The sequence below is a fragment of the Eschscholzia californica genome, unplaced genomic scaffold, assembly GCF_041429995.1.
Source record: "Eschscholzia californica isolate CP2 unplaced genomic scaffold, dmEscCali1.0.p SCAF_6, whole genome shotgun sequence".
In the NCBI taxonomy this organism is placed as follows: Eukaryota; Viridiplantae; Streptophyta; class Magnoliopsida; order Ranunculales; family Papaveraceae; genus Eschscholzia; species Eschscholzia californica.
The window spans coordinates 29,715,367-29,728,698 of NW_028238483.1; the positions used below are offsets into that span (position 1 = coordinate 29,715,367).

Consider the following 13,332-nt stretch of genomic DNA (forward strand, 5'->3'; position numbering starts at 1 on the left):
CATTTAAGGGAAGATTAGTATCTTTGGTAGAAAAACACCTATGAGTTGATAAATGTGAAAAAGAAAGGATCTTTTCCATTTACTTTTATTTGGTATGTCATAACAAGTCTTTCAAAATTGAATTTGGAGAAAAAATAGCTTATATTGATAAAGTTAAAACAACGACTTGAAGTCTAGTATCCTTAGTTGACAACTCTTCTCTTTATTAGAATTTTATCTAATTGAGAACGTCAATTACAAACCCACATTCATCACATGGCTTATGAATTCGGTCGACCCATAGACAAAAACACCACTACATTTGTTTAAAAATTCGTCAAACGAAATCTTATGCTTGATCCAACCGCTAGCAAAAACGATTATTGTAATGATATATTTTGTCGATAACACTATTACTAAATTGTATGACAAACACTAAAAGGAAAAAAAAGATTATAAGAGTTAAAAAGTATTCCCAATTGAGTCTAAATTAAAATTATTCTATTTCCACTACATGACTACCATCATAATGTATTTCATAAACAATTCCCAAAATACTAAAATAACAATACCATGAAAGTTTTTAGAGAGAGAAACAGAGCACAGAAGAAGAGAGAGTGACTGTGTGTGTGTTTTAGAGAGAGAAAGTACAGAGGAGGAGGAGGAAGGAAGGTGAAAGAAAGGAAAGTAGATTCTTTACGCCACGAAGCATTCTTAAAGCGTTTTTTCATCTCGAAAACATAAAAAAGAAAAAAAAATGAAAAACCAGTAGTATTGGTGAAGCTCGAATCTGACGTAATCAGATCATCTTCAACTCCCAACCAAAAGAAGCTTCCTGTCTTTCCCCTGACACTATCAACCTCAGATTTCCACAAAAATACCAAAACCAAAAACCGCCATGAAAGCTCTTCCTGTTCTTCTTCATCTTAGATACCCATTTATCTTATTATTATTATTCTTTCTCTCTCTAGATTTATTTTTCAGTTCTAAAACTAAATTTCAAGTTGTGGGTAGTGAGGTATTATTATTAAATAGAAGAGTTCTTCATCAACCTTTGTTTCCTGCTGGTTCAACACCACCACCATCACCACCAGGAAATCCCCAAATACCAGACCCATCTCAACAACCATTCTTCCCTGAATCACCCCCAAATGGACCAACTCCAGATCAGAATAATAAAACCCCACCTTCATCACCATCTATAATTAGTAGTAGTCCTCCATCAACAACAACAACAACAGTTCCAATAGCAACCCAACCTTCAAATCCAACAAAAAAAGTTGCAGTTGCAATTTCAGTTGGAATTGCTACTTTAGGTATGTTATCTGCTCTTGCTTTTTTCTTGTATAAACATAGAGTTAGAAATTCAATTGAATCTCAGAAACTTTTTGAAAGAGGAGGAAATCATAATCATAATAATAATAATACTTCAAATCTTCATCAAGAATCAGTTCCACCCACTTCTGAGTTTCTTTATTTAGGAACAATGGAACCGCCTTCTTCAAATCTGAGAAGAAATTCATCTTCTGAAAATGAATTTAATAATGGATCTCCTTATCATAAATTGAGATCTCTTCGTAGATCAGAATTGAATCATCATCCTAGTCCTGAATTACAACCATTGCCACCATTAAATAGAGTTGTTCCTCCTCATCCTCCACCACTAAATGGATCTTCTTCTCCACAAGATGATTCTTATAGACCTTCTTCTCCTTCTGCTTTATCTTCTGATCAAGAAACTTTTTATAGTCCTCAGAATTCTGTTCATGGTGGAGTTAGTGAAAGTACTACTCAAGATGCTTCTGTTCCTCGTCATCAGAATTTCTTCAGGAATATTGGTGCAAACCCTCATTCTAAAAGATCATCCCCGAAATCGCGTTTTTCGATCTCTTCGCCTGATGTGAAACTACCACCAGTACCACCTCTTCCACCACCACAGCCACCGTCACTACCCATCACTCATCAAATTCCAAGGAGGAATACAAAGTTTCAATCTTCACCACCAAATCTGATGGTTCCCAAGTCTCTAGGTGACTTGACTAGAAAAAAGTCCAAAAATGCAGCTCCACCACCACCACCACCGCCACCACCACCTCCTCCTCCTGAACGTCCACCACGCCCACCGCCGCCACCACCACCGACCCGACCTCCACTAGCTCCACCAAGAAAAGTAAGGCCATTGGAGACAAATGTGTCATCAGTGCCTGTCAATATATTTCCGGGGCCTACATCTTCAACTTTGGCTGAAACTCGAGCTCCTGTTGCACAAGTTTCTTTGGAGCAACAAAATGAAGTGGAAGATGGAGATGGAGGAAAAATTAGGTTAAAGCCATTGCATTGGGATAAGGTACGAGCGAGTTCAGACCGAGCTATGGTGTGGGATCAATTGAATTCGGGTTCTTTTCAGTAAGTAGATTAACTCTTGAATGATCAAGTGTCAATAAGTTCACCAAATGGACAATCTTAATTTCTTGCTAATCATTTTCTTGATTTGCAGTGTGAATGAAGATATGATAGAGACGCTTTTCGGATGTGATCCTCAAAATCAAGCTAGGAAAGATTCGAACAAAAAAGCTGGTCTGCCCTCTATCCCACAGGAGAACCAAGTTTTGGACCCAAAGAAATCACAGAATATAGCTATACTTTTAAGGGCATTGAATGTAACCCAAGATGAAGTTTCTCAAGCACTTTTAGATGGTTAGTATCTCTATCTTCAGCTCGGTACAATAAGTATGTCAGAACTTTCTCGGTTTCGAATTAGCTTCAGAACATGACATGTATATATTCTTCTGCAACAGGTAATCCTGAGGGTTTAGGTGCCGAGCTTTTAGAAACGTTGGTGAAGATGGCTCCAACCAAAGAGGAAGAAGTAAAACTGAAAAACTATAGTGGTGACTTATCAAGACTAGGATCTGCAGAGAGATTCCTGAAAGCTATTCTCGATATACCATTTGCTTTTAGAAGGGTTGATGCGATGCTATACAGAGCCAACTTCGAAGCCGAAATAAAATACTTGAGAACTTCATTTCAAACCTTGGAGGTACCCGCTATTTGACGTTCTTATCGTACTTAAAGAGTAAAATTCATCCTTGGGTGTTAATGGTTTTGTTTCATATTGCAGGCAGCATGTGAAGAGTTGAGAAATAGTCGGTTATTCCTAAAACTCCTCGAAGCTGTACTCCAAACTGGGAATCGAATGAATGTTGGAACCGCTAGGGGCGATGCTAGAGCTTTTAAGCTCGATACACTCCTTAAACTAGTAGATATAAAAGGAACAGACGGGAAAACAACATTGCTTCATTTTGTTGTTCAAGAGATTATTAGATATGAAGGTGGGCGTTCGGCCCATGGACCTGAGAATCATCCCGACCAAGAAAAACCCAAACTAAAAGAAGAGGACTTGAGGAAACAAGGGTTGGTGGTTGTTTCGGGTCTCGGCAAAGAACTCGGCAATATTAAAAAAGCAGCAGGGATGGACTCAGATGTCTTGAGTAGTTATTTGTTGAAGCTTGAGAAAGGACTCGAGAAAGTTAGATCGGCTTTGCAATATGAGAAGTCAAACACAGTGGGGAATTTCTTCGAAACAATGAGATTATTTCTTAGTGAAGCTAGAGAAGAAATTCTTAGTGTTAAGAGTGAAGAGAGAAAGGCTTTATCTCATGTTAAAGAGGTGACAGAGTATTTTCATGGGGATGCGGCAAAGGAGGAACCTCATCCGTTTAGAATTTTCATGATCGTCAGAGATTTTCTTTCGGTATTGGATCATGTGTGCAAGGAAGTTGGAAAGATACATAACAGAACAATGGTAGGAGCAGCTCGGTCTTTTCAGGTACCTGCAAATACCTCAATACCCGTTCTGAATAGATTCAATCTAAGAGAACATGGAAGCTCAGATTTTGATAAATCTCCATAAAACCTGTGAAAAAGTTAACAAATTCTGAAGATAAACGACACTTTATCAAGGTACACAGCTCCAATCTGCACCGGATGGGATTTGATTCTGAGCAGATAATGAAGTATGTTGACTTTGAGAGACAGAAGCTATAAATGGAACTATGATCAACCAAGCTCCTTGTCTATCCGCCGGACCGAAACACTAATAGATGCTATCAAGAATGAGAAAAAGTTTCGGAGATACTGAAGGTTATAGCGGATAATAACAAGTCCATACACAGTGGAAGTGGTAACGAGTCATACATTATACACAGAAGGGTCCTCTACTACAATTTTGACAGTTAAAGATGGTAAAACTTTACTTCTTCATCTCCATCTTCAAGAAGAGATACATTTATCGGAAAGTTCTCAAATTTTGTTAAGATAAGTTTTAAGATTCGTTTATAAATATTTCGATGTTAGCATTTTATGTTTGTCAATTTACTAGTTGTTGTAAGGAAGTATTAGGTAATCTGCACATCAAATTCGCTTTTTAGGAAGGAAAAACTGTATTACTAAGGTGTACTTCCTGTGAAGCTTGTCATTGTCACTTTAGTTCTCCATTTGTTCATTCATTCTGTTGAATTTCTCAAGTTTTTTCAGCTTATGGTGGTTCCATATTACTCCCGACTCTATCTTCGTTTAGTCGTTTTAATTTTTATCCTAAATTTGGTGAAATATTGCATAAAGAAAGGTAGAAGAACTGGAACCAATTTTCTGTTTTATTAACTATAAAATGATACACAACAAAAATTGTCTGATCTTCTTCGATGAATCTGGTTACAGTCTTACACATGAACCCTTAGGCATAAGCGGCACTCGCTGGTGTTACAAACGACGTCCCAGAGATTTTCTTTGCTCTTATGATGTTCTGCACTAGTAATTTCCACTTCACTTCATCTTTTTTACTCTGCTGTTGCAATCTCTCCTTGAAGTTCCTGCACCCCAAATGAAACAGTTTAAAGTTAAGGAAAATAGATTTGGGAACAAGTTAGTTACGTCATTTGAGGGTAAAAAGAGAAAGGATCGAATTGTATAATACCTGCACAATGGAACCCTACATTTTGTGGGTTCGGAACAAAGGCGAGAGTGTAGTTCTAGGAGTTGCCACATTCTTTTACAGTGGGCACAACCCCCTGGAACTCTAAGCTTGCAACTGGCGAAGTGGCGAACAAGCAACTCGAGGCCCTTACAAGCGACAAAACTACAAGGTGGTTGATCGCCTTTTAGTACTTTGTCGTGAGGACCAATTGTTCGACAACCATCTCTACATATATGAACTAGGGCTTCCATAGCTTCATATAACTGTAAATATGTCTTCCTATTTTTAAGCTTCTTTAGTCTTTCTTGATTCCTCTGAAAATCAAAATTTAAGACATTATAGGATTAGTTTTTGCAAGTAATTTCAAACAGGAAAGAGATTATGGAATTACTTCAAGGACTTACTGAATCAGATTCAATTACAGTTTCGATAAGCTCCTTCTCTAAAATGGGATGACTTTGCTTCATAACTTTCCATCCTTCTGTGGTGGAAATGACTTTAAAGTTCTTGACGATCAAACGATGACAGAACAAGGATAAACGAGGTGAGTCACAGAGTAATGAGAGCTGGAAGATATCAACAACATTCTCTGTAGTGAGCATGCCCTTTTCTAGTTGTCGTTCGCACTCTCTCTTCAGTAATGGAATCACATACACATGTGAAAGCACCAATAAAGGCAATGCAAATTCATTCATTTCTATTTGATCATACCTACAAGAAGAATATATATCATTGAACTAATTTAGTACCAAAATTGGTGAAAGAAAATGACAAGAAAATCAAATATAGTGCATTCATAAAAAGACAATGAACTACCAAGAGGATGAGAATGGGTACCGGGAAGAATATAGAAAGCGAATAAAAACCCCAACTGCTTGGTGAGGAACACCATGAATGGAGATCAATTTTCGACGCCTGCGGCTTTTTGTCTGTCTAAGCATATTCTTTAGCACTGGCGAAGCCATCCCCTGGTAGATAATACGAAAAGAAATCGAGATTTATTACTAACAAGCTAAAATATAAACTTGAGTTATAGTATCTTAGTACTCTATTATGCATTAGTGTTTCGAGATAAAAGGAAATTACAAGAACGCAGGCGTGTGCATGGATGACACCGTCATTGTCGGTACTAATAGTGACATCTGTCCTATAACCTTCATCGAACATTCGTTCCCACATGTCAATTGTGACTGTCGGAACACAACTATATCCTTTTAATGGTAGTCCATCCGTTATTAACCCTTTCCGACGACAAATACTCGTCCATGATCCGGGCAGTGGAGGTGCATTTGGAGATGCAGTATCTGTAATCAAAGGAGATAACCTTTCATGGTCCCTTCCTTTCTCTTCCATCAATTTCTCAGCTTAGCTCCTCCAAAAACAGAAATTTGTAAATTGAAATAAGAACTCGATATCTTCAAGAACCAAGATCAAGTAATGAGCTCCCTTCAAGTTTCCTCAAAGGACATTCTACTATCAAGTTTCCTGAAAATTATGATCTGATCACCTATTGAAACCTTTTCTGATTCACCTAACTCTCTGGGTAATCAATCTCCTTTCACCACTTCTAATGGCTCCTCAGGTTTGGGTAAAGAGCAACTCTATCTCTCTATCACCAAATACCTGAAACCAAGAAGCTCCTTCCCCAAGGCTTTGATCCTGAAACTGTCAAAATGAGGTCCTGTCCTTTTAAATCATTCTAATATGCAAAAATCCAAATATTCACAAGTAGAATTCAACTTGTTAAGATCTGAAGAAACCCAACACGAGTTTTCCCGTCGGTCGGCCTAATTCGTGGGACCAATATTTTGTTTTCTCTTTCGATTTCGCAAACCCAAGAGGCCAGGATTATGACATTTCCATTTTCTTCCTTCTTTTGTCTATATCAGAACAGTCAATTTTCGAACGAACAGCTATAGAAGAACATTAATCCTGCTCATTACAAAGGAAAACAAAGTAATAAAACTTAACCCAACTAACTAATCAACTATATTTATCCATCTTAAGCCTAAGTTTTTGGGATGATCTTTTATTATCCAATTTACTCACTGTTTCCAACTCATTAAAAAACCAAAAAATTTGACTAAAACCCACAAAAGATTAGAATCAAGTTAACCAGAAAAAAAAAACTAATTGTTACTGAAAACAAAGAATGGGAATCCAATTTACCTTCATTATCACCTCATCTGTCAACTTCAAATATTATTGGTGTCATTTTTGTACCTACTTTGTCCATTATCTTCTGTCTTCCTTCTTGTTCTCCCATTTAGAAAAGGGAAATGATAGAGTGACTTAGAAATTGGTACTTAGAGGGTGACATATTTCCTCATTTAGAAATAAAAGCGGTCCCCACCGTAGTCAAACTTTGAAAAAACCTTGTCTTTTAGTGATTCCACATCAGCTGGGCATTAAAATGCCCAAAAAATTTGGGCTCTCTAGCATCTCCCGAAAAGAAAATGACTCTTGGAGCACTGCCACACCATTAAATCATGGGTTTGTGTTTTTAGGTCAGATGCAATGAACATTTTGGCTAAAAAATTGTAGTAACGTCTAAGATGTAACTTTAGGTTAGAAATGTGTATAATTTAAATTACATGGCTAATATCCATGACATCTGAATATGTAACTTTTTATGACCTTCAAAACAAAATCCAATTTTAATACTATATTTTTCTCAAACAAAACTAGGACTAAATAAAAGTTGTATGAAATAGAGATAGAGATATGGCCAAAATTCGTAGGGTCCCATTAAAGTGAAAGTATGCAATATTTTGTCGATTTCATACGCTTGTTATATACTTTCTTCGTAAAATCATCAATAAGCAGTGACAAAGCCTTGTGATTGTGTGCATTTCTTTTAGAATTTTTGAGCTTATAATCCAAAAAACGGATCCTAATAGTAGATATAATCCTCTCTAATCCTATAAAGGGTTTTAAAACCAAAAAAATAATATAAATGGATATCTAGTCCATTTGGTCTCATCTAGAGAGAAAACACAAATCTCTAGAATAAATATTATTTCATAATCCCTAATCTAACCTTTCCATATTTTATAACTGATTTATCTTCGAAATCTATGCATATCTTTGTCTATATTTATCTCCCATATTTCTCTCCAATCATGTTTCTATTCAAAGTAAGGATATCTTTATTATTATCTCTCATATTTCTCTCCAATCATGTTTCTATTCAAAGTAAGGATATCTTCATTATTTTCAGTAACGGAAACTCTTTATTTGATCTCTCTAAAACCGATTTAGTTGACAAACCTCCATTAAACTCAGAAAATCTTCTTCTTCTACATTATATTGTTGTCCAAATTCATCATTTACCAGGTTTAGTACTTTCGAAATCTTTATAAACACCATTGTTAATATTAATACTTCTTCTTATAACTAAAACCCTAATTATTTCGCTCAATTATAAAACGTATCAGATTTATGATACATATCTATAAGATCTGTTTACTAATTCATTAACTTCGAATGTATGATGTTTATTTTCTCTCTCTAAAATTTTCATAACTGTTTAAGATTTTTATGTTTATTCCTTATTCAATGATTCATAACTAAAACCCTAAAATTTTCATAACTGTTTAAGATCTTTATGTTTATTCTTTATTCAATGATTCCTTCAAAGTTAGTATGTTATGTTTGCATCCAGTGATAATATCATATTTCTTTAGATCTATGTTTAATCTTTTGTTGTTTCTGATATTTCATGAGATCAGATTATCAATCATCAATCGAATGTTTGATGTTTATTTTCTTTCTCTCTCTTAAAATTTCATTTATGTTTTTGATCTTGATGTTTAATCCTTCAACTCGAGTTTGACATTATTGCAATCAATCATCATAGCAGATATCTTTAGATTTGTAGTTTAAGCTTAATGATATTCTCATTTTTTTCTTCAGATCTGGTTTTCAATCCGTACGGATTTATGAAACATTTGTTCTTTCGTACGGTTACTCATAACAGAATTTACAGTACATGTACTTTATCGTAAATTACCACAATTTATAGTAACTTATGGGTAATTTATAGAACATTACCCGTGCTTTAACACCAAAACAGTACTCATTTCATTAGTAGAAATACTTCGCTTTACTATCAAATCTCGTGTACTTTGCAATAAAGTATATATAATTTACGTATATCTTCATGTTCTTACCATTATGTATATAATTTACGTATAAGTGCACATAAATTGTGTATTATTTATTTACCATTACGTGTACTTTTCACCAAAAACAGTAGCATTGATAAGTTTACCAAACTACTCAAAACCTTCAAATGTTGTCAAAATCTGACAAACATTATATATAATTTACGAAACTGTACATGTAGTTTATAATACAATATATGATTTTTTTTTCTGTAATGTATGTGTATTTATGTGTGTAGATTTGATATACCAGATGAAATTTCAAAGAGAATCATCAAATCAAAGTGAGCCAACGAAACTAATGGAGAGTACATGGATGGGCACCATTTTTGAACCAAATAAGATTTTGTACTTTTTTTTTGTAACATAATGTAAAGGATGTGTAATGTAAAAAAAAATTATGTGTAATCTAAAAGAATTTATGTGCAATTTATTGAACAAGACCCACATACATTTGATAAATTATGTTGTATACTTGACAAATGATGGTTTCCTCGTCATAAATAATACATAATTTACGTATTTGTTTCATAATTTGTATTCTATGTGTACTTATGTATGAGTAAAAACGAAAACATATGTTGCTTTAATGTTCCCAGAAAAATATACTATTTCCAAAACTGAAAGTTAAGTGAGAGACAATGATATATGTTTTGTATATTAACCCCCTAAATTGATCCTAGAAAATATACTATTTCCAAATCTGAAAGTTAAGTGAGAGAAAATTGATTTGAATCGAAAAAAATTTACATAGTAAGAGAGAGAAAATTGATTTGGTTTCCAAATCTGTAAAGAGAGAGAAAATTGATTTGGTTACGATTTTTGTTTTGAATTGATTTGGAAATAGATCTTTGCTTTCCAAAACGGTTAGAAGATAGAGAAAAATCAATTTCGGATTTATACGTTAGTTGCTTTAAATCCCCTAAATCACGCCCACATTAGAAACATTCCAAATTCACCCTGGAAAATTAAAAATCCCGTGATTTTTGTAGGAGGGACATGGACGGTAGTCCTCTCATAAAGAATGTGTTATTATGTTCATAATGTAAAAGGACTAAATATCCATGTTTTGGGAAGATTGGATCATAAACCTTTTTTGAATATTATTTTGGTCTATATACCCACGGACCCTATGGACTCCAAATGTAACTTAAGGTCAGAATGGATTTGAGTCAGATTTCAAAATATTCATTGTTAATTGACTCGTAAAACTCCAAATGGCTGATCCATGTAACCCGGTTGGTATTGATTTCTTTTGAGTCAGACGAGTCAGATTCGGACAATGAGAAGAAAAAAAAAACGAATACTAGCTTACTGAAATGAGTGGTGAAATTTAACACAAATTCATGATAGAGACTTTCTGATTCAAGCAAATAGAAAGAGGAAATGTGAAGGGAAACAATATTGGAACCACTGTTTAGGATTTGGGCAAATCATTCATCAAAATAAGTTAGCTTTTTAAACCCTAAACTAGAACCAATGGTGAAATCCTGTATATTGGTCACTATAGTACTAAGCAGAAAAATTCAAGAATGGGTTTTCTTATATGAGTATATATATATATATATATATATATATATATATATATATATATATATATATATATATATATATATATATATATTACCTCATTTTGAACAATTGCTCCAAATATTGATCATTTGATACGATGTTAGGGTAAATTTCTTTGTATTTTGAACTCAGTGGTTGCTTAGACATGGATGTTGGTGAAGAAATCGAACCACCACTATATAACCCAACTTCAGCGTAATTTTGTTTATCCTATGAACAAATTTGATTGAAAGAATTTGTTAAGTTGATTATTTTGAAGCTCACACACTGTTTTTGAATTGAACATTCAGAACTTGTTGGGACTTTGGAGCTCAGACTCTGTTCAGATATTTGAATTAAAGAAAAGTTTAAAATAGAAGTACATATATGTGTATCTCATCGAAAAAAAAAGTACATATATGTGATACGCCCAGTTGGAATAAAACCACAGGTGACAGGCCTATGAGAAGGCTCATGTGTTTTGTATTATAGATTGGTGCGGAGTAGGGGTGGGGTTGGGCCGCTGAAGCTCTGCACTTTTATGTCTGTTAGGACTATCAAGCGGACGGGTAACTTTCAAAATCTAAATGTTCAAAACCCGTCTAATTATTCGGGTTAATCGGTTAGGTTAGCAGACAGTCCAGTTTTTAGTTTACACTATTCAATAGGAGGGCGTCTTTATGCGCTACTCAAAAGAGGGGCACCTTTAGACTTCGTCGATATAAATGCATCAATGTCAACGCCAGTGGATCACTTGAACTTAATAAAATTTTGAGAGACTCGACCATTATAAATAAAAGTAATCTAAACATGCATTTGTTCTATACAATGTGCGATAAGACCAGTTATATTCCCTCTCTATTCTTCAATAGGCAAACATTAATAAGTGGGTGACTGTCGGGCGAGATGTCGGGTAGCACATCAAAACCTGTGTCTGACTTGTTTACCTCATTGAGCCAGACTGGTTGGACCCGCCTTTGGGTTTCGGATGTCCATAAACCCTTACGGACTCGGGTGTCCATGGGCTGGACTTAGGTGTTACGCATATATTTTGAGTTTTGTCTACATGAGACTATTCTCACACATCCTCACACGAGTGACATTGTTTTAGGCTTACGCATATATTTTTCCAGATGACCTAGTGATGCAGGGGCACCCGGCGTGGAGGCTTTTTCCATGGCCAAACCGGGCCATAGGCCGTCCGGCCATGAGGAGTAGTTTTTAGGAAGTCCCGATCTTAGTATGATTCTTAGAGAATCTAGGTTTAGGAAATTATGTTATTTTAGTATTTCCAATAATTGGAAAGGTCCAGATTTGAGTCTAGCTATTTAGGAAGTTGCAGTCTTTTAATTATTTAGGAAAGTCTAATTCAAGTCTATCTAGGAAAGTCCAAAATCCTATAAAAGGATATCTAGTTTGTCTATTATTCGCAGATTGAAGAAAAAACCCCTTTGAAGTTTTAATAAAGTTTAGTATTTCGAGTTATTTCATCTTTATTTTAATCGTTCTTCGTTTATTTTATCATCTTCTTTAATTCCGCTGCGTTCTACATCAAGTGGTATCAGAGCCAATTTTTTTTTTTTTAATCGTTTACAATGGTTAACATTACTATTCTTCTTGAATGTTGGAAAATTTTTCCACGTTTATGTTGGGATCCAATTCATGATGCACGTCAAATCTATGTTGACCGAAGAGATCAAAATAAAATTAATGTCGTTTCCAAAATCCCTATGTTTGATTGTCAATATCATATAGATTTTTGGATTCAACAGATAGAAGATTTTTTCGTAAATCATGATGTTAGTGATGAAGATAAGGTTTTTGTCGTTGAACAACACTTATCTGAAAGAGTCTACGACAAATTCAACGAGATGCAATGGAGACTCGTTGATCAAGGAAATCCCTTCATTGATGATTGGAATCAACTGAAAAATATTTTTCGGCATGCCTTCCTTCCCTTGGATGAATATTTTTCATATACGGAAAGAAAGATTGAATCAAGTAGACAGTTCTCCAATGTTACTTCGGTCACCATCATTGATGATATTGAAGGAGAAGTTATTGACACAAAGGGAAAAATTCAGTCGACGATGAAGAAAGAAGAAAGAAGTAATTTTCCTTCATTAGACCTAGACCCTAGTCATGATCGGAAGCACCCATGCCTAGTCGAATTATTTGATGCATATGCAATTTCGGGAGAAGACATCCTTGTTTCGAATCACAAAATTCTTCCTTGTTTTGAATTTAACACTCAAACCCTAATCGGAAATTCCAACATCTCTCCATTAGGACACTCCAACCGTCCCTCCTATATTGGTTCTACCCACCAAACACACCACCCTTCATCCCCATACCAGCTCACAACCGACAACCCCATAAACAATTTCCCTCCACACTACCTAAGTGTTTCATCACCAAACCCTAAAGATGATTCCATTGATATTAAACACTTTGCATCCTTTGAAAATCTAGAAGGGAGCCAAAAAGGTCAAACTGTTGAAGGTTTGAATCAACTTCAGCAATATCTCAAGAAATATGGTTACATAAATCATAACAAACCCCTTATTAATGTTAAAACGCCTATGCATGCTCATGCACATATAGACCATGAGAACGTCTTTGATGAGGTTTTAGAGTCAGGAATCAAGGCTTATCAACTCC

General features: G+C 35.1%; 2 protein-coding genes across 2 annotated transcripts; one reads left to right on the forward strand and one right to left on the reverse strand.

The window, feature by feature from the left end:
* The first annotated feature begins 493 nt into the window (after positions 1-493).
* On the forward strand, positions 494-4,535 carry LOC147533341 (formin-like protein 6). The gene is made up of 4 exons (XM_086646451.1): positions 494-2,385; positions 2,477-2,676; positions 2,778-3,019; positions 3,101-4,535. The coding sequence occupies exons 1-4, from the start codon at positions 878-880 to the stop codon at positions 3,890-3,892; spliced, it is 2,742 nt and encodes a 913-aa protein (XP_086502577.1). The 5' UTR covers positions 494-877; the 3' UTR covers positions 3,893-4,535.
* Positions 4,536-4,616: 81 nt separating this feature from the next.
* On the reverse strand, positions 4,617-11,124 carry LOC147533342 (BTB/POZ and TAZ domain-containing protein 4-like). Its single transcript, XM_086646452.1, has 6 exons — positions 10,748-11,124; positions 6,041-7,245; positions 5,792-5,922; positions 5,359-5,665; positions 4,955-5,268; positions 4,617-4,850 (listed from the first exon to the last, which is right to left on the reverse strand). Exons 2-6 carry the CDS (start codon positions 6,305-6,307, stop codon positions 4,715-4,717), a joined length of 1,155 nt encoding a protein of 384 aa, XP_086502578.1. The 5' UTR covers positions 6,308-7,245; positions 10,748-11,124; the 3' UTR covers positions 4,617-4,714.
* Positions 11,125-13,332: the final 2,208 nt, after the last annotated feature.